General features: G+C 33.5%; 5 protein-coding genes across 6 annotated transcripts; 2 read left to right on the forward strand and 3 right to left on the reverse strand.

The window, feature by feature from the left end:
- Window positions 1–4225: 4225 nt before the first annotated feature.
- LOC108810256 (wax ester synthase/diacylglycerol acyltransferase 3) lies at window positions 4226–6955 on the forward strand. The gene is given in 8 exon segments (XM_056987475.1): window positions 4226–4441; window positions 5017–5589; window positions 5684–5750; window positions 5868–5968; window positions 6086–6224; window positions 6227–6294; window positions 6384–6521; window positions 6665–6955. Coding segments are annotated over 8 exon segments (1443 nt in total). The 5' UTR covers window positions 4226–4252; the 3' UTR covers window positions 6833–6955.
- Window positions 6956–8529: 1574 nt separating this feature from the next.
- LOC108813563 (uncharacterized) lies at window positions 8530–10947 on the reverse strand. Its single transcript, XM_056989151.1, has 8 exons — window positions 10670–10947; window positions 10292–10404; window positions 9877–10049; window positions 9600–9693; window positions 9406–9517; window positions 9231–9319; window positions 8914–9064; window positions 8530–8821 (listed from the first exon to the last, which is right to left on the reverse strand). Exons 1-8 carry the CDS (start codon window positions 10878–10880, stop codon window positions 8712–8714), a joined length of 1053 nt encoding a protein of 350 aa, XP_056845131.1. The 5' UTR covers window positions 10881–10947; the 3' UTR covers window positions 8530–8711.
- A 122-nt stretch (window positions 10948–11069) lies between these two features.
- On the reverse strand, window positions 11070–14731 carry LOC108813562 (anaphase-promoting complex subunit 7). The gene is made up of 18 exons (XM_018586147.2): window positions 14562–14731; window positions 14417–14485; window positions 14273–14323; window positions 14060–14194; window positions 13897–13959; window positions 13671–13780; window positions 13454–13538; window positions 13288–13347; window positions 13143–13188; window positions 12887–12960; window positions 12748–12798; window positions 12469–12669; window positions 12349–12393; window positions 12167–12260; window positions 11907–12052; window positions 11510–11739; window positions 11359–11419; window positions 11070–11267 (listed from the first exon to the last, which is right to left on the reverse strand). The coding sequence occupies exons 1-18, from the start codon at window positions 14628–14630 to the stop codon at window positions 11181–11183; spliced, it is 1677 nt and encodes a 558-aa protein (XP_018441649.1). The 5' UTR covers window positions 14631–14731; the 3' UTR covers window positions 11070–11180.
- A 1296-nt stretch (window positions 14732–16027) lies between these two features.
- On the forward strand, window positions 16028–18941 carry LOC108809399 (serine/threonine-protein kinase PCRK1). Its single transcript, XM_018581542.2, has 5 exons — window positions 16028–16166; window positions 16365–16732; window positions 16999–17262; window positions 17354–17476; window positions 18282–18941. The coding sequence occupies exons 1-5, from the start codon at window positions 16148–16150 to the stop codon at window positions 18801–18803; spliced, it is 1296 nt and encodes a 431-aa protein (XP_018437044.1). The 5' UTR covers window positions 16028–16147; the 3' UTR covers window positions 18804–18941.
- Window positions 18942–19518: 577 nt separating this feature from the next.
- On the reverse strand, window positions 19519–23914 carry LOC108813864 (amino acid transporter AVT1C). 2 transcript variants are annotated; one of them, XM_056989626.1, is made up of 13 exons: window positions 23757–23914; window positions 23348–23583; window positions 22910–23238; window positions 22133–22347; window positions 21763–21786; window positions 21117–21297; window positions 20803–21022; window positions 20581–20716; window positions 20465–20488; window positions 20225–20366; window positions 20102–20145; window positions 19957–20019; window positions 19519–19859 (listed from the first exon to the last, which is right to left on the reverse strand). In XM_056989626.1, the coding sequence occupies exons 2-13, from the start codon at window positions 23530–23532 to the stop codon at window positions 19761–19763; spliced, it is 1662 nt and encodes a 553-aa protein (XP_056845606.1). In that variant the 5' UTR covers window positions 23533–23583; window positions 23757–23914; the 3' UTR covers window positions 19519–19760. The 2 variants fall into 2 exon arrangements, with proteins under 2 accessions (XP_056845606.1, XP_056845607.1); XM_056989627.1 differs by having other exon boundaries at window positions 23348–23623; window positions 23757–23911.
- Between the last annotated feature and the right edge of the window lie 1545 nt (window positions 23915–25459).

Raw genomic sequence — 25459 nt, forward strand, 5'->3', positions numbered from 1 at the left:
AAATTCAGATCCGGACGGATCCGTATTTATAAAATATATATATATTTTTTAATTCTGTTAATAATTATATTTGATATATTAATATTTATTCATACACCTAGTTTTATAATACTATTTTTATAATATTATATTCATTACTATATTTATAAATATTGTATAAATATTTAATTTATGTATTATTCTAGAATTTTTATATTTTTAAAATTTTTATTTTTATTTTATCAACTATTTTAATGAATCCAGATCCAGATTCGGATATCTACGGATAGTATGATATATAGACAGATAGAATCCGGATACCGAAAGCTCCAAATTCGGATCCGAATACTAAATCCACGGATCCGACGAATCCAAATCTGGATCTGGATATCCCAAATTACCCGGATATCCGGATCCGTCCCAGCCCTACGTGTGAATGTTCAGAAACAATTGTCATTTAGTTTCGCACAACAGGTGGATCGAAACTGAAACGTGTTTGCGTCCCAACCACGTCTCATTACCACCCGATTCCCAAACTCTAAAAAACAATTTTACGTTATGATTTAAGAATCTTTAAATTTAAGGTTTAGTAATGTTTTTTTCTTCGAGAAAACTTTATACTGAACTTCAAAATCTATATTTTATATTTTAGTTCTTAAAATTGATAAAAATCAGTTAAAAGCATACATTGTGTATAATATAAAATCTGCAACAAAATATTCGTATAATACTATTTGAATTTATTCAATATGAACATAAAAGAATCTTGAGATAAAAGACTTCAATAATAAAAACAACTTAATCAAAACCAAAATTTATATGGATAATACTTTGAAGATTTTGGAATTTTTAACAAAATTTACATAAGTTTTAGCAATATTGTAATATTTGATCTTTATATATAACAGCTAAACTATAAAATATATGTATAATTTTATGAGATATGGAATTGTAAGGATAAAACGATAAAATAAAATGTTGATATATGAAAGGAATATAAGTGTAAGGATTTAAGAATATAAAATCTCAAATATAAAGTTTTGAACAGTAAAATAGTATGTCTAAAGTTTCACAATTTAAAGTTTTAAGTTTTAAGGTCTTTTTGGAACATACATAACTTTATATATATTTTAAATTATGTTTTTTTCGAAAATGCTATAAGTGAATGTAGTCTACTAGTTTTGTTGAGCAAACTATAGGGGAGTGAATTTATTGGTGTGGTCTAATTGAGTTGCACCATGATATACAATAAATTCTAAACAGTATATACCATCAATCATATAAAAGAAAGATTGATACATATATATAGAAGTTAAAAAAGCATACGCATGTCAAACCATAATGGTTATTATAAGTGATGTTTAACCATATATTTTATATTATTTAATGATAAGTAATTTAATTTTACCTCCTACCAATACTAATAAAACATGATATTTTAAGAATTTTTTTTTATTTACATGATATATTACTTTGTGTAATTGTTATTTACTTATTATGCAACAATTTCATTTAAATTATAATTGGAACACAAAAATTGGCATAACCATTATATTTACCTATAATGGTGATGATTGATTCGACTGTGGCTGTAAAAATTTAGTTGTAAGTAAATTGGTTGTAACCGTAGAGTTGTTACTGTAGATTTTTTTTGCAGAGACTTTTGTTGTAGTTAAATTTGCTGTAGTTGTAGTTGTAGACTATATGTAGTAGATATTTAAAAATGAAATATGTGGTGTATGTATTAAATAATTACTTTTTATCAACTAAAATAATTTATATTAATGATTTTTTATGAATTATCAAAGTTTACGGTTATTTAAGATGTGATAGTTAAATAATATTTATGTTATTTAAAATAGTTCAGTAATTTTTAAAACACAAAGAATTAAATTAAATTTTATAGATGTTTTTACTATGATTATCTAATTTATTTGAAATTATAAATATTTGTTTTTTCATTCTACAGTTTCTACAACATATAAAATAAAGATGTGGGTTTTTTTTTTAAAATACATGAGAAAAATGATTTAGTTTTATTTTGTTGTACCTTTAAAAGTAAAGCTAAAGCATGATTGGTAAAATTAATAGAAATTTAATGTAGGTTTTAACTTTAAAAATAAAGGTACAACATAATTGGTAAAATTTACTGCTTTAAAAATAAATAAGAAGCTAAAGTAGATAGATACAATTCAATCAATCATCTACAATATCTAGATTTTGCTAATGCTCATATTAATACTCCTTTGTCACATTGACATTTTCACAGATTAAGAAAGTGACAAAAATATATGTAAATTGTTATTAATTACAATTTTCTGACAACAGTATTTGAGATAAATAAAATTATTTATAAAATAAATGCAGTTTACAATTAAATTTTAATTGAAAGTAAGTATAATTTGCATTGCAATTGTAAACTGCATTTTTATGTAACAAAAAATGGTATAATGACATTTATTATAAAATAGAGGAAATACAAATTTTGATATATTTTACACGTGGGTTTCTAAAATATAAAATCAAGATATATAGTTTTGGTTTTTATATAGCCCACCGCACCACTAACAATTTTAATGGCATCATAAAACTCCCTTGATATTTTCTTAGTTGTACAGCTACATGATAGCTACAGTGTGATAATCCAGAAAAGCACTCATCCATGTAATATCTCTCTTCTATGACAACATTTAATACACAGTATAAGATATAGTTCATCAATATATGTGGTTTTTGCTTTCGATTAATCTGTGTGTCCCGACCTATAAAAGGGTCTAAAGACTATAAACTAATTCCCAAAAGAAAGTATAGTTCATGGATATAAAATTTTCTAGATATTTAAATGAACCATAAACAATAGGTCTCCATCTGTGTGACCACATGATGAAATAGTAGTGGAAATCGTTGGAACCCATATAATTTAGCAATTCAAAGCCCGCATCACCACTAGACGTACAGCATTAATATTTTAATTTGCACACCTGTTGAGTAACAATTTTACGCTTACAACTACAAATTTGGATTTAAAAAATGTGTTGTAATAATATTTTGAAATATAAGCGTTAAAAAAATGTGCGAGATATAATAATCCCAAATTAAATCTAGTTTTGGTATTTCTCCATTAAGAAAATACAAATAAAATATAAATGGCGAAATAACATATGATTAAACCATGGGCGATTTGTCAAAAGAATTCAAAAATTTACCTCATATTCAATTAAATATAAAAGTAATCTAAATGGTGAACTGTGTTATATTTTAGAAGATTTTCATATGTTATACAGTGATTAGTCAAAACTTTTTGGTTATCAAGTGGACATTTAATTTGTGTTTTAGTAGATTTCAAACAAGTTTACTTGATTTAGGATATAGTAGAGTTTTTACGTAGTTTACTAAAATTTGAGATTACATAGTTTTAAACTAATTTTAGTTTTTGTATGCATAAATTAAAATAATAATCTTCAAACTAGTATTCAACAATTATGATATCATATATTTAAACTATATGAAAAATAAAATAAATAAAAATAACTAAATTATCAAAGTAGACTTTCAAAAGTGTCTACATAGTAGATATCAGACGAAATCTATTTCATAACTTTAAATTTAGTAGTATTCAAGAGAAGTCCACTACATTTTAAATTTAATCTTGTTACAATTTTTTGTCTATTCATATAAAGAAAATTTGGAAACTTTTCATGTTTATCATATTGTGTGTACTATTATTCATGTTTATTTTCACTGTGGACATTTTCACAAATACATTTTTCATCAAGTGATAAAAGTTTTGTATACTTTTATTATATATAATATTTATTTAAGTAAAAACAATTACATAGTTTTTGAATTATACATTTTCAAATTCGAGCTATTTATAATTTTTTAAAAAATTTCTTTTTGAAATTCGAAAAATTCCTTTTGAAACTAATTAAAAGAATTTAAAATTTTTAAGTATTATATATATATATATATATATTTATTTATTAGAATCTTAAACTCCACATTCCAAAATCCTACCCCAGTCCCTAATTCTAAACCCTAAATCTAAGGTTATAAGTGTTATAAGTGTTGCTAATAATGCTTACAGTAAATGAGAAATTAGATTAGAAATTCAAAAGACATAAAAAGTAACATGAAGAAAAACGAAACCGTTGATTCCACCGACATTAGTAAAAAGGGGTTAAAATGGTAACACATCCTACTGCTGTCTGCTGATATATATAAGATCGAAGTGTCGCTGAAGGCATAAGAACCAAAATAAGAGAAGGACGACATGGCCAGAGAGAAGGAAGAGACGACAACAGAGGAGCCACTTAGCCCGGTGTCACAGCTGTTCGTTTCACCGAGTGTCTATAGCATCATTGTCTTTACTTTAGGCTTTAAGACTAGATGCGACCCAACTGCCATTGTTGAAGGTATCAACAACACATGGATCAAGCTTCCCCGCTTCTCTAGCAAAGTGGTAAAACTATTATATTATTTTACATCTCTCTATAAATATCTAACCATTTCAGTGTAGTCTTATATATTTCACCTTGTTGGATGATTTTGCTTACGTATATATCTATATAGGGAATTTTCAAAAATACTTCTATAAATTACTGTTTCTAAAATTATATTCGTTAAAAGAGTATTTTAATACATTTTATGTAAAAATGTTCCCATGATTATAAAGTAATAATATATATATTAATTCATAAGTAATTAAAATAATATATTAAAATATAATTTTAGCATTGTTGTATCTTGATAAAATATCATTAATGCTCACTTCTTTATTGCATCAACATGTTCTAGTGATGTTTATACTTTTGATATGAATCCAACATTATAAGAAGTTTTAGCCATTATGATTATTTTAAGTATATGTTTTCAAATGCATCATAGTTCACTTTTATAACATTATGATTACTTTTACGTGTATGTTTTCAAACGCATCATAATTTACTGTATATATAACAATTATCTTTTATCAAACATTCTCGTTCATAATATGTATAATCAATCATCCATTCGATCATAAATAAAATGTTTCAGGTGATGGATGATAAGAAAAATGGAAAAGCGGTTTGGGTTCCTGTTAGTATTCGAGTAGAAGATCATGTTGTTGTTCCCGACCTTGATCATTCCAACATTGAGAATCCTGATGAATTTATAGAAGACTATACGTCACATCTGGCCAATAACCGAATGGACATGTCCAGACCTTTATGGGAATTTCATGTTCTGAATATAAAGACATCAAATGCAGAATCTTTTGGTATAGGGAAGTTCCATCATTCACTGGGCGATGGTATGTCCCTTATGTCTCTTCTGTATGCTAGCTCACGAAAAACATCAGACCCCGACGCTTTTCCTACTACTGTGACTACAACAAAACATGTTGAATCCAAGAATATTTGGTGGTTGGTTGCCAGATTTTGGTTTATAATAATGATCTTTGTTACAACTTTTGTTGAGATGTGCAAGTTTCTCCTTACACTATGTTATTTGAGGGATACTAAAACTCCTCTTGTTGGTAAATTCGGAGATAAAGTTCAGTATAGAAAGGTTATCCATCGGATAATAAGCCTTGATGATGTCAAGTTCGTGAAGAACACAATGAAAATGGTAGATATATAAGTATTTACAATTATCATTTTTAATATATGTTGTTTGTTTCGTTTTCTTATATTAATAACTTCAGAATTTGTCTTTCTTGTAGAAGGTGAATGATGTTCTTCTTGGAATGACACAGGCAGGTCTCTCAAAATATCTGACTAAAAAATATGGTAAGTTCATATTCCTTAAGCATACAATTTACATTATCAATATCTTCTTTTCTTGCAGAAAACTACAATATTATAGGAATAGGGATAACTAATTCATATATTTGATATATTTAAAAGACGATAAAAATCCAATGGCCGGGAATAAGAAACAAATATTAGACAAAACCCGTCTTCGTGGTACAGTAGCTGTAAATCTAAGACCAGCTACAAAAATCGAGGTAACCCAATATAAATATTACCTTTTTTTTCTTTTTGAGGAAGTATAACTATTATCTTCCAAAACAATAATTTAAAAAAATTAGAATGCAAGAATTTGATTAAACATAAAACTGTAGGACATTGCTGATATGATGACAAAAGGATCAAAATGTAGATGGGGAAACTTCATAGGTCTTGTGGTATTTCCTTTATGGATAAGATGTGAGGACGATCCCTTGGAATACGTTAGGAGAGCCAAAGCTACTATGGATAAGAAAAAATCTCCATGGAACCACTTATATCATATGGCATCGTCAAATTAATCATGAAAATATTTGGGGAAAAGGTAAAAATATAAAACTAATTAGTATTAACTTTCCATCCATATGTTTAAGAACGTACATAAAAAATATAGCAACTAATTTTGAATGACAGGTAGTGGAAGCTATTGCAAAGAGGATGTTTGGTCATACAACAATGACATTTTCAAATGTGTTGGGTCCACACGAAGATATAAGTTTTTTTAACCATCCCATGTGTTATATCGCAGCAAGCGCACTGTTTGGACCACACGTAAGTATAATTCTAATCATGCCACACTTGTACTTTTTGGTTAAGTATAAATTTCATTTGTCTCTCTTTCTTTTAAAATCATATGGAGTTTGTATTGACAGTAACTTATAACATGCATGTGTTTATTTTTGTTGTTGGACTAGGCTCTTATAATCCATTATGTAAGCTACGTAGACAAGCTTGTCATCAATCTAGCTGTCGACACAGCAGTGATTCCAGACCCTCATTTACTATGTAATGATTTGGTAGAGTCGCTTAATATCATCAAACTTGCTGCCTTGGAGAAAGGGCTTCAAAAAATGGAGGTTTGAGTCATGTATCACCAGATCTTTGTCTATGTTAAGAAAAGGCTGTGAAATGTAATGTTACTTGATCTTGGTTTGTATTAAGTTATGTTGGTGTGTAATAATATATACTCAAATTTAGCAGCTTAAGAATTTTTTTATAATACAGATTCAAATTTATATTGTGGTGACACAAACATAAATTAATACAAACCACTACACTAAATGACATGGTCGAATGTTTAGGAACAGTCTAACCTTTGCAAGGTAGATTCAAGAGTGTTGGTTTGAACTGATGAATTACCTTTAAGAGCCTTAGGATTTCGATTGATATATAAAGCTTGGAGCGAGCTAATGTGTTTGAGTTCTGGAAATCGAATTCGACTTACATCTTAACAGCTAGGTGTTTCTCCCACACATGTCGGTATAATATTTCAATCATTTTCGTATGAACAAAGCTTAAATAGCTTAAGAGTACTAATCCAGGTAATTATTGTCACCAATTAAAAATTGGCAATGACCTATACTGAATAGTTGAAGTGTAAACCCATCCTCATATAGATTTTGTGACACATCATATTCATGTGATTGTAAATTACTTTAAATAGTCAAAATAAAATTAGAAGAAATAACTTTAATCAGAACCAGGAGACAAAAATGGGAATTAATGAGAGGGGATTAAGAAGAGGTTTGACAACCTAACGATAGCTGATCCAATAAACCTTTTGACAAATTGAACACATAGGCTAGGGCTAAAAATAGAGTTGCTAACAAATGCAACCTTTTGAATATTGAAAATTTGTAAATGGATGGCAGTAATACCAAGTACCCCACTTGTTCTCAACCGTATTACGTTGATATCACGTTTTAATGGCTACACGCCTACACCTAACAACTGTTACTATTTCTTTTGAACACATTTATCAGCATTACAAAATAGTAAACATTTATCCTATTATACAGTCCATATCAAGTTGTAATGGACAACACCTATACCGCTATACGTAACGATTTGATTTCTAAATCACGAGATCAGCAGGGGACTACGATTGCGACGTCTTCAATTCGTCGGTTCAATTGGATTCGCTTTGGTTGGACGTAACAAATTTATCCATAATATTGCTTTGTTCATAATCATAAATAGTATGTTCGATGGCAGATTCACCAGCCTAATCGATGAAAAGGTGAACTCCATGATCTCCATCCTAGAGTGATACTTATTTGCAACAAGGGATATCGAAAACAATTTCAACTCGTAGTTATATTTAATTTTCTACCATTTAATTTTATATTTCTATTTTGTGTGCTAAATTTTATATTTCTGTTTAAGTGATGTAAAACACTTTTTTATTTATTTTGTAGTGTTTGTTATAAATTTTAATCACAACCAGTTTACCAACTTCTTTCATTTAGGATCCGAATTTTTAAGAAAAGGGCTATTCAAGTATTTCAAAGATATTTTTAACAAGACACAAGCTTTAACATCTGCACTGAAATTAAAGCATTTAATCTTCTAATAAGAGCTTAAATAATTTTAAAACTAAACTAGATCAAGATGATTATGTGAGTCATATGTTGAGATGAAGAACAATTTTCTTTTAAGCCTGGCCTTTATTTTCGCTGACGCGTCATGGAAAATACTAAACGAGTACGTGATCAATATATACATGAATATGTGATTAACCTAACGATGATCCTGTTAAATAATTAAACTCGCAAAACCATGCATGGTTAATGTAACCAAACATTTTCTTGAAGAATTCTGAAATATTTATCAGCTGTTTGAACACTCGGAGTTTGAACCAAACATTAAAAAAAATGCTTCACATCTGTGGATTATTTCATCAGTAGCGTTCTAGGTCTCTTCTTTCTGCGTACTCCATCATCTTGATCAAAGTTAAAAACATTACTTGGTAACTCCAAGAAACTGAGCAAAGCTAGGATACTTAGGCTCCCATCCTATCTCCCCTCGTGTCCCTGAGTTGTTCAGCTTCTTCCCTAAAGGACCACTGGTGCCTATAGAAAAACAAACATTTCTCAATCTCTAAATGAAGCTTGAGGCTCTTTCAAGACAAACCAACATGTGTCAATGACTGAAAGAAACTCACTCGTGAAACCTTTGAACTTCTTATCATACTTTCCACTTTCAGCCATCAGGTCCATCACCTCTTGCCTTGACAAAGGATGGTTATCACAGCCCAAGAAAATCCGACCTCCAGCTTTCTTCTTCATGATTGCAACCGCTAGTGACGCTGCATCCTTTATCAAAAAAAAAAAAAAAAACACATTTACAGAACTTGATAAGAGACACTATTTGTGAATGAGATATCTTATATTACATCAGCAGAACAATTCATAAGCACCTATTCAAGTCCATGGTCTTTGTACAAAAGAAAGGAGGGACCAAAAGACCACAAATATATACCTCATAGTGGATGAGATTTAGGATATGATCAGGACGAGCATCAACTATCTCCTTATTCAACCAGTAATTATGTGCACCTCTAGTCTCTGTGTATGAAAAAAAGTTCAGGAGAAACATAATGCTCAAAAAGCCATGCAAGTCACTATTTGCTGCTCATTGAGCTCAAAAAAGGATATGTAAAGGCCTGCAAGTCTGAGGACAGTCCCTCCACTTTCCAACACTACTGCTTCAGCTCTCAAAAGCACATCGGTTTTTGGGCTCTTTCCTAGTGGCACTACTGGAGAATCCTGCAACAACAGTGGAGAGGAATACAGTTATTGGAATGGTCTCGGATATTTAAAATGTACTAATTCAGGAACTGAGATGAACCTCGTTGCATTCTCCATTATCAAAGCAATCATAAGGTGCAGAACTAGAAGTGAATATAAACGATCCTTCGCCATTCCACTTTGATGCTGCCGTCCTAATCCGTTTGTAACGCACAAACACAGACACATATTGAATCAAGGCAACATGATATTACTTTTCCATAGCTAATAAAGTTAACAGCACGACTGCATGAGAGACCTTTTTTTCTTGTGGAACACAACTAATAGACTCTTGAGTTGTTGAAACTAAAGTGATTTTTCTTGTAGTTTTTTTTTACCTGAGCTCAGCGGCGTAATCAGGACTTTGTGAAGGAGGAGCACAAAAGATGACATAGGAGAACTTGCCATCAAATTCAGTTCCTTTAATTGCTGGTTTGATACCCAACTTCTCTAACTCATCATGATGGTTTGGTGTTGCTGTCTGCCCAATGATTTGACAATCTGGATGTTCCTGCTCCAACACACATAACTCTCCAACTCTTTAACTTCCACATTAAAAAAAAAGAACATAGTTCTTAATATCATAAATGTTGTGAAGAGAAAGAACTAGTCAATACCCATAAGACCATAACATAATTGATAAACACTCAAGACACAATAAAAGGAGTTACCAGGACATTAAAAGAAAATTAAGAGTCTAGTCAAAGCTATGTCGAACTATCAAATTCAGCTCAGTCCCTGTAGAAATTATACCTGTCTCCATTTTTCTGCAACTAAGCGTCCAAGAACACCTGGTCCAACAATAAGCAAATCGTTTGCACCAATTGAAACATGAGACTGGACCTTCAAGCCATCAGTTGTCTCACCTTCACACAAACAAACATAACCCACGACAAGGGCACACAAAAAAAACATATAAAACGGTCAATACTTGGAGATAAAGAATCACAAAAACCTTAGTGTGCCAATTACTGTAATTGATTCTACTCAGAGCTTAACAAGTTTGTGTACTAACCATCTAGAAAAGAAAAAAAAAAGATAATCATAAAAGTCAACGAAAGGTTTTACTTTATCCTTATAACATGAAAAAGCCGAAAACAGAACAGAGGAAGAAACAGAGAGTTAGGATACCAATGGTGGAGGAGGAGGAAGAAGAGGCTTGTATAGGAGTCACCATCATCGAAGACGCTGATAGTGACAAGGAGAAACTGGGTTTGCCCTCCTCGCGTCTCAAAGCAAACTTTTTTGAATACAAAGATGCTAAAGTCGACTGCTTTGAGAACAGAGTCGATGGAATTCTCGAACTGATAGTCGGAAGTGAGATGCAAGAGATAAATCCCATCAAGAAAAAGCTTTGCTTTTGACGAAGAAGATTGGATTGTTAGGTAAATGGATACTTTTGGAATGTTTGCAAGTCTTCACATGTCATACATATTTTATAGATTACTAATGTATAAATCCTATTAATTTTTGTTCTTGGAGTCAGACAACAATGAGCTTGTGTCTTGTCTTTGTCCATTATGAACACAAATATGAAAACTTTATTTCCATTACATCTTTCAATGTTAAAGAGGAAATGAAGTTGTATCCGTTACATGTGAACATCTGCTTCTACACTTTCATAGAGAAACTAAGAACCTCTTCACATAAGCTCTGCCTCTTCGGTGTCTCCATCAACATCTTCAACATCGTTCTCGTCATTCTCATCAACTGCATCTGGGTCTATTCCCTGCAATAAAAATACCCCCCACAAAAAAGTTTGTAACGCACTAAAACCACCATCTTTCATCTGGATTTAGCCAAATGTGACGTTGACCAACCTTCATCAGTTTCTCCAAGCGATCTAGTCCTTTTTTGGCTGCCTCATTCTGTGGATTTATCCTGCATTTAACACACTCGTTAATAGTTTATTCGAGTAGAAACAAATGGAATTTACGCACTACTGGGTTAGAATCTCTTATATATATGTACCTTAATGCAGCTTGATAGTGTGATAAAGCATCTTGGAGCATATTCGTAGCAGCAAACACTTGAGCTAGCTTGACATGGAGAGATTCATCAGCCCAGTCCTTTAGATACCGTTCAAGTAGTGATACAGCATCTCCATTCCTCCCTTCCATTAGATGTAGGTCAGCTAGAGCTATGGCTGCTCCAAGGTACCCTGGTTCTAGCCTCAGAGCTGACTCATAGAACTTTTTCGCCTGTTTTAAAACCATGTCATTAGTCTGTCACACTCAAAAACTTCTTCTATCCATGACAACAAACAAACAAAATCCTAAAAAAAAAAACAATAAATTCTGGGTAGAATGTTTGATGTAATGAAATTGAAAAAAACCTCCATCAAAGAATAATAAGTTTTTTTTTTAACCTTTTCCCTGCCATTTGATGTATTAGCATGAACATCACCAACTAATTTCAGAGCCTTTGCTGACTGAGGCATTGCATTCATTGCTTCTCTAGCCGTATACAATGCTTCTTTGGTCTTGCCAAATGCCAGATATGAATGGACTAATCCTGAAATGTCCTCAACAGTGCAAGTTAGTTCACAATACTTGCTAAAGGTTTATACCCACCAAAACAGTACAACGATGGAAGTTTAATATCATTCTTTTTCCTCGTTAACCAGACCTTGGTATGAACGAAGATCAGACCTCAAATTCTGGGCAGCCCTGAAGGCAATCGCTGCAGCTTCTGGTCGTTTTGCTTGTAAAAGGAAGTTTCCCTGTAACATAGAATAAGATGGTGGATATACACACACACAACACTTTTACAAAAAAAAAAAAAAAAAAAAACTCACTAAACTAGCGTACCTTCACTATGTAGCCGGGTATGTGCCTCTCATCTACCCTGATACTCTGATTTGCATAGTCAAACTCATCAGAAATCACACAAAAGATTTAGCACAAAATTTCAGTTAGCAGCAAGCTAACCTTCTCAGCATAAGACAATGCCGTCCTTTGATCTTTCCTTTCCCATAGTACAGACAAAGCCACAAATACTTCTGCTCTGGTATGATCAATACTTAACAAATCGTGGACGAGCTTGTTTAGCCTGGAATAATCGCATTTCATCTGTAGCAGCATCGCATACTCATCCATACAGGTAAGCGTGTACGGATCAATTGATCGAACCTACAAAAGCTTCTATATTATTATGCACATTCCTTTGATTTAAGGAAGTTGAAAGAAACATATTGATGCGGTGATTACCTTCTCAAATCTCATTATGGCCTCATCATTTTTCCCAATAATAGCTTCTACCTATGCAAATGAAATAGATGATGGAAGAGGTCATTAATTACAAAAATGATGTCAATCAGCTTCAGGGAAAACATTAGTCAGCTCTAACCTTTGCTGTCTCAGTCAACAAGTGTACGTTATTTGGAAAGCGTTGTAAAAGTTCAGCAAAGAGTTCCAGCGCCCCTGAGGAAACACATAAACATTGCACACTATCCAGTAAGGCATATATATATCCGATTAATCATTGCAGCATGTCCTCAAATTAAATATAAGAAATGAAATCTACAGGTCTAGACACGAAGATTCAGAAGCTATATCTCATGCATTGTAGGCATGTGCATCCCAAAAAGGAAATAGAGAGCTACCTTTGTAAGCATGTGAAGCAACACAACACTGGGCTTCTACATATCGCTGTGAAAATGAAGAACAAATCAGCTTGAACACATGATTTATGAGTTTAGCATCTCACATGTTACAATTTTGTAAACACTGTTGAAAGAGTAATCTTACCTGCAACCAACGGGTAGGATCAATCTGATCGAGCGAAACCTTTGTACTTCTGCTTGAAGTCTGAAATGACCAACAACATAACAAGTTACATAGATTTTACACGGAAAAGGTAATTGCAAAATAAAAGCAACTGGTAAGAAAAAAACTCGTAGAGAGGGACCAACACCTGAGTAAAAGCTGATATGATATCCTTTGCCGTGGCTCCAAGTTCAGCTAATCCTATGATGGCTTCGAGTACATAAGGACATTGCCTGCAGAGATTTAAGATTTAAGATTTAAGTTTGTATATATATATATATAAAGAGTCCATATGTGTTGAATTGGTATTTATGAAAGTGTTTCTATGTTAGGGAACGTTGGGAAAGAAAATGAGAAAAAAGGACCTTAAACACTCTTTATAAAAAGCAATAGCACCACGGTTATATCCAGAATTTCGATGAAGCTTTGCCATCAGTATATTCATCTCCAAGCTCCTTGTCTTGACAGATTCCATCTGGCAAAGAAAGAGAAAAAAGTGAAATAATAGATTATAACTAATAGCAATGTTTGTGGACAAACAAAATCCAGAAGACTAAACAAACCTCGATGAACAAGAGAGAAGAGACATACCTCGGCGATGGCAGCTTTGGTTTCACTAAGAGCAAAGTGAGACGAAGCAATCTTGAATCTCACCTAAGAGAAAAGTTAAACACACATGACATGAGCAGAGTGGAGCTCCTCCTCATCACCTCAAATCATTAAATCTAAGAAGATCAACAACACTTAACTTTACCTCGTTCTCATTAATAGCAGAGACACTAGAAGCATTCACAGAGGATCTGGTAGATAAAGATAACGAGCTCCTCGAAATACCGGAGCTTTGCTTAGGAATCCTTGCACAATGATGCAACGCTTGCTTGTACGTATGCTAACCCAAAAACAAAAACAAAAAATAAAACACAAAGTTCGTAACTTTACATAACTACCGAAACATAAATGATCTTACGATAGCTCTCCGGTACTCTCTCTGATGAAACAGAGCATCTCCAAGTAGAATCTGGAATAAAGATTCAAACTTTCAATAAGTAATATTGGAGGAGGAGGGGGGGCTACTAGAATAATGTAAAAGTAATGGACGGAGGGTTTAAACCAAAGTCTCCGCCTTTAGATGAGGACTCGCTTCGGCGCTAACAGTAGAAGATGAAACGAGGAAGCATCCCTGAGAATTTCAGAGGATTTTTTTTATTTATGAGATGAAAACTAGGGATTTAGAAGAAGAGAGTTCAAAAGCTTACGAGCATTTCAGCGGAATCGTAGAGTCCATGCTCCATTAGAGTGGCGATCTGATCCTTTGGAACATCCATTTTTTGTGAGAGAGCTTGTTTGTGGGGGTTTAGTGGCGATGGTGTGAGGCTTTAGTGAGAGCTTTTTTCTTCGGAGAGTAAACGATGAAGAAGGGGATGGATCCTTCCACGCTCGCTTCTTCATTTTGAAACAAGCCATCTTGTTGCCGAACCGAAATTAACCGAAATTAACCGGTTATCTGGCTGAAATCTAACTCGGTTCATTAGAATCCAATTGGGTCGGATTACAAAGAAGAAGAAAAAAGGTGAATAAGTAAAATGTTGTTGTGTGGGTTTGGTTTCACTAATCTTTTTCTGGCTCTTGTAGTAATCAGTTTGGTTCGGTCCGGTTTCTTGTTGGTCCTAAATTCATATCGGATTTGCTTGCATATAACTGAGGACTATAGAGTTTGTATTGTCATTTGTTGATTTTATTGATCACATTGGTATTTCTACTTTTTATACAGAGTATTGTTACAGGGAATAGAGACTAGAAGAGGTTATCTAATACACTAATCTACTTTAGACAACAAGATATACTAGTAGTTATTATCTAGAATAATACATAACTACCCAAATAAGGATGAGACGGTTGCCTTGGGGTTAAGACACAAATGTAAGGTGTTCAAGAGTAATAGAGTAGGAAGGAAGGAGAATGTTGTGATGGTGCAAGGTTTATAGGTGTGTGGGTTTACTTCTTTTAAAGTTGGTGCGTCTCTTCTTAACTTGTTGGTGGATGATTCTCAAAAAGATGACTGACACTTGCACTTTTTACTTACATTAGTCGAATGAAACTTTTTTTAACTAAATGTATGTCTCTTAGTTTTCTAGTAATCCAACTTCAAGTTCTTGGAATCCAACGCTTTTCTTCACCTCATCAAGGACCACCTATTTTCAACAACATTTAAATGAATAAATGTTAAAAAAAAAACATTTTGATACTAATGATGTCATTCGGATATGGTAGAGTGCGTGTGTGACTTGTAGACTTTTGTAGTTTAGAACTTGTCAAACAAATTTTTTGTTTCTGCAAGTAGTATAACTTGTAGACAAGATCAATTTTCTACGTGGTAATCAAGACTATAACGAATGGCCATGTCCCCTGAGGTGAAGCGCGTTTCTTACAATTCGTATGTTACAGAGAAGCTTGTTTGAAGTAGAAGAAAGTAACTGAAAATTTTCATTAATGTCTCATTTAAACCACTTTTACCTTAACGGCTCCGGCCAGAGATAAGCCGGTGAGTAAAATAACAAAAATATGTATTAAGGAAATGAAAGAGAAAACGTGTTGTTGGATTAGTCTATCAAACAGTAAGCAAGGAAGAGGCTGAAAACAAGATTAAGAAAAGAATAAATAAAAAACGTCTATGGGTTGGTATTTGGTAAGCGGCAAAATCCAGCTGCCATACCTATTTGACTTCCTCATTAGATCATGCTAAGCTCGTCTTCCTCTCTCTCTCTCTCTCTCTCCAAAACTTACTTTAAATCTCTCTCTCTCTCTCTCTCTCAATAATGAACATGAGCAACCTCATCACAACATGAATAACTCTACACCAGGTTTCTTTCTCAGCATTGTTACCATATTTCTAATCTTTTTTCTTGAATATATTGTGTCTTGCAAAAAATGCCAAGATATTGTGGTAATAGGTGGAATTTTGACTTTGCTTGATTTCCATTTTTGTCATTGTTAAATCATCTCTGATCGCGTGTCTTTCCTTGTGCTTTTGTTTCATTGGGGGTATTTTTTTAATATAGTGAGGCGATTGGTTTCATCAAAGGCAATGAAATGTTTCTACTTCAACAAAGACAAATCTCATGATAATGAAGCTAAGACGAGAAAGTTTGATTCGTTGCAAGGATCAGGGTCTGAGTTTAACTCAAGTACAACAAGTACTACTACTTCCATCACTTCTTCCTTGCACGTCCTCTCTGAGACACACAGTAACAACCTCAAAGTCTTTGCCCTGGATGACCTCAAGACCGCAACCAAGAACTTCAGCCGGTCATTGATGATCGGCGAGGGTGGCTTTGGTGGTGTGTTTCGTGGCATCATTCAGAACCCTCAAGATCCTCGTAAAAAGATTGATATTGCTGTTAAACAACTTAGTAGAAGAGGCCTACAGGTAAGTAAAGCTCCTCTCTCTTGATTTAGTTTGGTTTGAACATGTTAATATGTTTTGGTTTGGTTCTGACTGTATAGGCCGGACCTGAGATTTATGAGATTACAAATATAATTTAGGTTCATTTTGATATAAAAAATCGATAATTTGGTAGTCGTGCGACCTATATATAATATCTCTTTAAAATATAGGAGATAATAATGTGAATGTTTCATCCAGCAATGCAGCGTCTTAATGTCTAAACAACATAACCACATATGTATTGACAGGGGCATAAAGAATGGGTGACAGAAGTTAACGTATTGGGAGTAGTGGAGCATCCAAATCTGGTGAAGCTGATCGGTTACTGCGCTGAAGATGATGAGAGAGGGATCCAACGGCTACTAGTTTACGAATATGTACCAAACAGAAGCGTTCAAGACCATTTATCTAATCGTTTTATAATCACTCCTCTCACTTGGTCCGCAAGAATGAAGATTGCTCAAGACACTGCTCGAGGACTCGCTTATCTTCATCAAGGCATGGAGTTTCAGGTCTCCTTTCTTCATACACCATGATCACATATTAATAAATTTAAACCATTCTTGTATATGTTCTTGAAACGTATTATATATATTCATGCAGATCATCTTTAGAGATTTCAAATCTTCCAACATTCTTCTTGATGAGAATTGGAATGCTAAGCTCTCTGACTTTGGACTGGCTAGAATGGGACCTTCCAAGGGAGTCACTCATGTCTCCACAGAGGTAAAGACAGCTCACTAAGTAGTTAAATACTTATCTTCAAATGAAACCACCATCGTAAGTAAACTGTGTTTTTCTGGAGTTATTTATTAAATCAAAGTATACCAGTAAAACAGCTTAGTGGATAAGAAAATTATTCTAAAACGAAAAAGAAAATTTTATTTTAAGACTGTATAAATATAAGTCTAAAATACTATTTCCCCTGTTTTATAATGTAGGTAGGTTTATCTAAGACCATCTCCAATATATTTTGTTATTTTCACCTCTATAATAGAGGTGGAATATGCTTCTATCATCCAATGTATTTTTCTAAAATAGTAATCTCAATTTTATAGAGTAAAAAATAGAGGAATGTTATTTTTTCCTATATAAATAAAGAAAAAAAATAGAGATTGGAGCATTTTCACCTCTAAATGCTATTATAGAAATGAAAATAGTAATGAGTTGGAGATGCTCTAAAAACACAAAAATTAATAAAGTTGTTATGTTTCAAAACAATATTATTAAGTATACAGATTGGATATAACTTAATCAATTATCAATAAATTATTTAATTTGAATCGTCGCATTATATCCAATAAATGTCTTATCCAGAAATATAAAAATTATTTAAAATTTTGAAACAAAAGTTTTTCCTAGAACTATTTACAATATGAAACAAAAGTAGTATAAATTATTATTCCAAGAATCAATATACAAACTCTTTTTAAAAAAAAACATTAATACAGAAATTCTAAAACGGATATTTACCTGAATTTTGTTCTTGTTTTTTCGTCTTTTAGTTCACAACAAACTGTAAATCCACCAGGTTGTAGGAACTATTGGTTATGCAGCGCCTGAGTATATCCAAACAGGACACCTCACGGCCAAAAGTGACGTGTGGAGCTACGGAATCTTTCTGTATGAGCTCATCACAGGGAGACGACCGTTCGACAGAAACCGCCCAAGAAACGAGCAGAACATCTTGGAGTGGGTCAGGCCTCACTTGACTGATATCAAGAAGTTCAAGATGATCATCGACCCAAGGCTTGAAGGAAACTACTACCTCAAGTCGGCTTTGAAGCTGGCTGCAGTTGCCAACAGGTGTTTGATGGTGAAAGCAAAGTCAAGGCCAACGATGGGTGAGGTTTCAGAGATGTTAGAAAGGATAGTTGAGACTTCAGGCGAGGTTTCTCCTGCTCTGCCACTGGTGCAGAGCTTGACGCCTAAAGATGCGTTTGAGGCGTCAAGGAGAGAGAGAGTTAGGAGAAGATTCGTTGAGCTTGTAACTGGGGTAAATGGTTGTCCTAATCTGCCTACTTGGTCTCCTAAACTTGTCACTTCTCTTTGATTTTGATTTTGATTTTGATTTTTGAGACAGAACATAAACAAACAAACAAACAACAGCTCAGCGTTTGTGTTATGCAAATATTGTTGTCGTTATTATAAAAATAACAAGCTTTAAATTAGGGTTTTAGCTATCTTCTTCCACACGGTACTCTTCATCAACCGCCGTGACGAAACCCTTAAAATCCTAGCTTCCTCTTGGACTCAGAGACATTCTTATGTTGATGTTTACATGAAATGGAAGAATTATGCTTACTTTGATTACATAGAACACATTATCCTGATGATTACCTTGAGTTCCAAGAGATGAATCTTGATTCTTCTTTCAAATTTGTGGATATGGAAGATGGAGTTTAGCTGTAAACTGTAATCGATAAGAGGTTTTGTCTGCAGAAGAGTGCAGTGAAGAAGAGAAGAGGGGGAGACTATTCAGAGATTGAGTTTCCTCTGTTTCCATCATAAGGCTGTAGATTGAGAGTTAAGATTGGTTAAAAGGGTTTAAACAGCTTCCTCAGAGGGTTCACAAGGCCTTTGAGAGACATCCACAAATCTTTTACTTGTCCATGAAGAACAAGACTTGTACAGCTATTCATGAAGTGCCTTAAAGCCAGTGTAGAAACCCATCATGTGTTAGCAGTGAGGAAGAAATACATTCAATTGATGAAGAACTCAAAAGTTGATTCTCAAGAGTAGGAGTAGTTACAGGTATTCGACTGAAATGACTAGAGAATGATATGGATTTTGATGGCAAAAGCAGAATCTTTATTACTCAAATACATCATTAACGTATTTGTTTCAAACCAGTCTAAACATGCAGATGAGCAGTCATCCCTCAGAAAAATATAAAAGCTGTGTGTGCAAGAATGAGTTTGCTATATGAAAAAAAAGAAGAAGAAAAAGGTGTTCCCAAGAAGACAAAACGGGTAAAGAGATTTGTATAAGAAGAAAAGAGATTTTATGTTCAGCTGCTCAGTTTCTGAATGATCTTGGAGAGAGCTGAATATGAGCCAATAACAGAAGATATGCCTCCTACTATGATGATTAAGACACACAGCAGCATCTACAAAAACAGACCAAAAACCCATTTCAATGAAGTTTAAAACAATAGTTATAAGTTTTAAACTGATATAAATACAGAATTGCTAAAGAACAATTACCTGTGTCCGGGTAACTTTTCCCTGTACGATGCTCAAGAAACAAGCTGGTGGAAGTATTAGCGTCTGCACAAAACAAAGTATGAACTTACGTATACATAAAGTGGTGTCAGGTTATTATTATGGACAAGGAAAAGATATAGCTTACGACGAGCATTGTCAACAAGGATCCAATCAATGACATGACAAGACCTACAAGATTTTTGAGTGTTAACCACTAGCAAAAAGGTATGATTCCGAAGAAAATGAGCCATTACATCAAGGATCTTACCAAAGAAGGGAATGGAAAGACCGACAAGCAGAGTAGAGAAGACCAATGCAGTTCTAATGGCAATGGCGTACCAATGTGACTTGTTATGTCTTTCTGGTATCAGTTCCTCAAGACTCAGTGCTACTGGAGATATGGTCAAAGCATATGTGCTTTCTTTTGTTAAGGGGACACACAAAGATAAATTTATGCAAGTTAAACAGTAAAAAAGAAAACTATTTATAAGTATTTTTATTGGAAAGGATATTTGGTAAATGGATTCACCACCTGAGAAAATAGATAAAACAAACCGGTTTTTAGTTCTCATGTGATCTAACATGCAATCAGTAGTGCAATGAAAACATGTTTGATCTACTTACCGTAGTCCACACAGCAATCTTAGTTGCAACCAAATCTTGAGGCAAGTTTAGAGTAAACTGTGATTCTGTTGCTTCTCCAAACATTGTATAACCCATAACAGCAACACCGGCATACATCAGAGTACAAATACCAAAGCTGCAAAAAACATTATCAATCATTGTGGTATCTAAAAAAAATGTAGAGTTAAGAGGAGATTCAAGAAAGTGTCATGATAAGCTTACCATGTCAAGAGAACAGCAGGGTATTGAGTTGGTTTAGCCATAGAAGTATAAATATTGGGGAAAACAGCATGTCCTGAGTAGCAGTAACCGTAGAGCCCTATAGCTACAGGTAAAGTTGACAAGTTTAATGTAGTTCCTTTGCTGTGGATTCCAACATCATCTACCAACCCAATCCAAAACAAACACAAAACCACTAGCACCGATGCAATCACCCCTCCAGCTAGAAAAAAATTAGAAAAAAAAGTAGAGACATGTTAGGAACATTTCTAGACGTGTGTATTTTAAGTGAAGAGGATAAGAAAACAAAACTACACCTGAGATGTAACTCAGTACACTTAGATCTCTGAGCCAGACGGTGGGGAGAACAGCAAGTGTGGTTAGCAATGCAAATAGATGGCGTGCATCTAACTCAAATCCTCCAATACCGAAGGCAGCATTTGGAAACAACGAAGACAGATTATCACTCTCCAATATTATGTATTCAACACAGCACGCCTGCAAGAAGTATACAATAATACAAAAAAAAACAAGTTACATCTAAACTTAGCTGTCAGAAGATTCACTATTTAACTAACCATTTCACACTAGTTAGTAGTAAGCCTTTAATATGCTATAAGGGACCATTCAATCTAAAAATAAGTATATCTTTGCTGCTTTAGTGACATGAAAAAGCAACTTCAAAAGGAACAGATAGAAACAAAGAGAAAAGTAAAAAGTAGGTTCATCCAAATCTAGAATAAACTAATGTGAGAATCTATGGGGGCCCCTATGCCAACTTGTTTCACGACATGGATTCTAGTATTCTACATATACTTCAAGATCTCTTCTCTTGTGTTTCTTTTAACACCACTTGGAATCTCTTCACTAATGTACTTTTCTTGATAAAAAGAGCTATGTGATTGCTATTTAGAAAGTATATAAATTAAAGTCATTTGCTGGACAAGTGGAAAAGGTACTTACGTATAGCTCCAAGTAGAGTACTATCTGCAATACATAAAAAGAAGAAAACGATTAAAAATAATATGAAAACTAATGTTATCAGATTACGCTACTAATGGTGGGTAAGCTACCTAATAATCTCAACTTTTTCTTAACTATAATTTAATTTTCACTAAGAATCAAAGTAGTGTTGTCTACTAAGCACAGAGATGAACCATACTGTAATAAGAGATTAACTGACTGATCTACTTGTTGTCCTTAACTTTTGAGTAGTTCTATTTGTTCAAACGCCAAAAGGCAATTCACATTTCTCTGTGCTCCTTCACTTTTATCAAAAATAAAGGTGGATTCAATTTTCTTATAAAGGTTTTATGAGATATTATCCCCTTACCGAGACAAAGATACGTCCAGTGGTACCAAATGCAGCTTGGCCAATGTCGGGATAGGTCTCGAGGTCAGACTCACTGTCGAGGCAGTAACGCAGGAGTATTCCAGTGTAGAAAGAAAGCAAACCATATATAAACAGTATCATTAGTCCCAACCATCCTCCTTCTTTGGCAGCATAGGGCGTTGAAAGTATTCCAACTCCACATAGAACGTTCAATCCTGCACATGCCCCACATGTTACAGACGAAGAGTGATCATCATAAATTGACTAAAGGGCACAAGATAAACAATCATGTTCTTTGAACTTAGACGTGCTTGCTCTAAACAGTTTTGTGCATGTGCTTCCATGTGATGTATGACAGTAGAGTTGATTGCTATTTTGTACTTTTTCTCACGTTTTATAAAAACAAAGTTCTTCAAGTCCGTAGAACACAGTCTTAGGCCCGTACAGACACATCAGAATATGAAAGAATCTTTTTTAAAAAGCATATTCTAATACACACCCTAGATTCTTAATATGAAACAATAGAGAAAAGGTTGACAACTTTTCGTAATGATTTGCTCTCACATGTTACTACGTGCTATCATCAACTAGCCAAGCATTTTTTTTTTTAAGTTTTCTCATACACACACATAACAAAAAAAGGATCCGAATATTTTACACACCCTAGATTCTTATACTGACAATCAAACACTAGAGAAAAGTTTGGCAACTTTTCATAATGATTTGCTCTTTTAGACTTTTTTAAAACTACATAAGCATTATGATAAATAAACTCACCATTAAGAACAGCTTGTCCGTATGAGCTGTTGCGTGACATAGGAATCTCATGAGAGACCATGGATACTTTCTCGTCTTTTCGCATTGAACCTCTCCTCGAAGGAACAGGAGAGAGCAAGCCATGAGAGCTAAGTCTGTGCTTTGGTGGTGGAGGTAGTGCTTGTTCGTCTGCTTCGAGCAGAGGCTTCGTAACAGCAGGCAAAGATTCAGGAGTATGTCTTCTTATCAAAGAAGAAGACAAGAAAGAGCTTCCGAATCTCGTCACGGAGTTATTCCCTAGAAAACCGATGTTGGGAGACGGTACGCTACTGTAAAGATCAATAGACTGCCTACAAAACATTACCAAGAACACACAAAAGGACCAATTTGAGCAAAAACAAAAGTTTGTGGTAAAAATCATAAATGATTGAAAAATAAAGGGATAGAGATAGTTAGGACCTGTAACTCTGTGGCCAAGCTGTAGTGTATGAGCTTGGCTTAGTCTGCGTATGATTATCATCATCATTAGCATCGGAGGAATCAGAATGGCTTTGATCATCTCCTTCTTCTTCGTCGTAATCTTTTCTATAGTCTTCATCCTCGCTCTCAATGTATAAGCTCTGATCAGAAGTTACGTGATTCATTTTTTTTTCCTCTTGAGAGATCGAACCTCTTAAAGTCAACAGTCTCTGTTTCTGTTACAAAACAAGATTCTTCTGTAATGAGAATTCCGAGCTTTCAGATATAATGAGTCAACAGATCAAGAAAACAGACAGAACAGAAACACATCGGTAAGATTGTCGGAATCTCGAAACAAAATAGAATTTAAAGATTTAAGAGAATTATTGTTCGTGGATTTTGGTGTTACCTGAAGGTTTTTTGCGTAAGGAACCAAACAATGGTGAGCTTCTTCGGGGATCCGAGATAAGAGAAAGCTATGGAGGATATAAGAGAAGAAGCGAACGAAGGAGGGAGAGAGAGTGTCTTTTTCTCTGTATACCGATCAGTTTTACAAATAAACTCTACAGACTATCTTTGAATTAATATAAAAGGAAATATGTTAAACAAGGTAACTTTTATTTATTTACTTAAAGACTTTTCTTCCGGCTTAAATTTATTCATTAATCATTTGACTAGTGCTCTTTTTTTCCATCTAGAAAGATATTATAAATCATTAAGAGAGACTAGATTCGATCTCCGCGCTACGCGCGGATAAGTGTCGAAATTATTAATTTTAAAATCATAAGTTTTGGATTTTGTGTGGGATTAGAGTATTATATTTTCCACAATTAGTTGAAATCTGATAGTTATTAAGTACTGTAACCAATTAAAAAAAGAGTAAAAAAGTTACGTATAGTAACGTAAATAATGTAAGAAAAAGTTTAATTTTTTTTTGACATCAAGAAAAAGTTTAATTATTCTGAAAAATAAAGTCTTTGATGTAGTCCATAATAAAAATAGTCTGAAGATAAAATTAAGTTAGTTAACTTTATTTAAATAGGGTTTTAAATGTAAGGATGTGCTTACATGTTTATTTATTTCATATTATCACTTATTATTAATTATTCTCAGCATATGAATAATGTGTTCAAGTGTCCTAACATAGATTTCTCTTTAACGAAAATGATCTATAAATTAGATTATATCATTAGTTTTTTAATAGAAACTACTTCTTCCATTGATGCAGTTTTGTTTTTTAAGTAATCAACTTAAAATTCTGTACATATACGTCTGTGCACAATTCTACAATAGCAAGTTTTGTTAGTGTGTATTTGTAAGAAAGCATCATAATACATATTCTTTATACAATGGTAGATTGAATGTAATGGCAGTTAAACATGGTTCAAATTTTATCCTCTCCCAGATATCTCAATAAGTTTGCTAATTCACACTTCCCTTCCTAGAAACTTTTCTATTGTTTGTTCTCAGAATACTATGTAGTCTCGAGCTTCCATCCAGGCCAAAATACTATGTAGTTCTCAGCTTCTATCCAGGCTGTTTCTGTGTAGGGAAAAACTTTTGCCTCATAACAATATATACAAAAGTTTTTGTTTCTTTTAAATATTGATCTTCCAATACCCTTTTCTATGAGTGTGCTTGTCTGTTTGTACATGTTTCGGTTCATGAGTGGAGTATGATATTTGGAAGATAACAATGGAGGCCTTTGTTTATCCGCTATTAACCAGTTGCAATTAGTGTATATACAATGCAGTTAACAATAGTAACCAAATTTCACTGAATGTAGGTTAGCATCGGCTCCGCTATGTTATGATCACATTCGAGACGTGGAAGCGGAACACTTAATGATTGTATTTCTAAGGTTCTGTGGTCGCAATCAGGTGGTGTCAGTTTTACTTTCTCTACATTTCCCTTTATTGAATGTACACGAGAAATCTATTGTGGGTTAATCTAGTGGAAATTCAAATTTATCTAAATATTGGTTTAGATGAAAATCAACGTAAATATACGAATATTTGTTTCCGTTTCTTATTGAGCTATTGATTCTTTTGCTTTAGAAAACAAAACTAAACCATCAAATGAATATTAGTATGTTGATATATTCCACATACT

The sequence above is a fragment of the Raphanus sativus genome, chromosome 6 (assembly GCF_000801105.2).
Source record: "Raphanus sativus cultivar WK10039 chromosome 6, ASM80110v3, whole genome shotgun sequence".
NCBI lineage: Eukaryota > Viridiplantae > Streptophyta > Magnoliopsida > Brassicales > Brassicaceae > Raphanus > Raphanus sativus.

Excerpts from the sequence above, each read along its gene's own strand:
- LOC108813563 (XM_056989151.1), bottom strand. The coding sequence starts at position 10,880 with ATGGGATTTATCTCTTGCATCTCACTTCCGACTATCAGTTCGAGAATT. Across the intron at positions 10,050-10,291 it reads TTGCAGAAAAATGGAGACAG|GAACATCCAGATTGTCAAAT; the intron begins GTATAATTTCTA and ends GTGTTGGAGCAG. Across the intron at positions 9,065-9,230 it reads TAAATCTCATCCACTATGAG|GATGCAGCGTCACTAGCGGT; the intron begins GTATATATTTGT and ends TTTTTGATAAAG.
- LOC108813562 (XM_018586147.2), bottom strand. The coding sequence starts at position 14,630 with ATGGATGTTCCAAAGGATCAGATCGCCACTCTAATGGAGCATGGACTC. Across the intron at positions 14,486-14,561 it reads ACGATTCCGCTGAAATGCTC|GGATGCTTCCTCGTTTCATC; the intron begins GTAAGCTTTTGA and ends TGAAATTCTCAG. Across the intron at positions 12,799-12,886 it reads TGTTGACTGAGACAGCAAAG|GTAGAAGCTATTATTGGGAA; the intron begins GTTAGAGCTGAC and ends TCATTTGCATAG.
- LOC108809399 (XM_018581542.2), top strand. Across the intron at positions 17,263-17,353 it reads ATCAAGGCATGGAGTTTCAG|ATCATCTTTAGAGATTTCAA; the intron begins GTCTCCTTTCTT and ends ATATTCATGCAG. Across the intron at positions 17,477-18,281 it reads TCACTCATGTCTCCACAGAG|GTTGTAGGAACTATTGGTTA; the intron begins GTAAAGACAGCT and ends TAAATCCACCAG.
- LOC108813864 (XM_056989626.1), bottom strand. The coding sequence starts at position 23,532 with ATGAATCACGTAACTTCTGATCAGAGCTTATACATTGAGAGCGAGGAT. Across the intron at positions 21,023-21,116 it reads TGTACTGAGTTACATCTCAG|CTGGAGGGGTGATTGCATCG; the intron begins GTGTAGTTTTGT and ends ATTTTTTTCTAG. Across the intron at positions 20,489-20,580 it reads AGATTGCTGTGTGGACTACG|GTGGTGAATCCATTTACCAA; the intron begins GTAAGTAGATCA and ends CTATTTTCTCAG.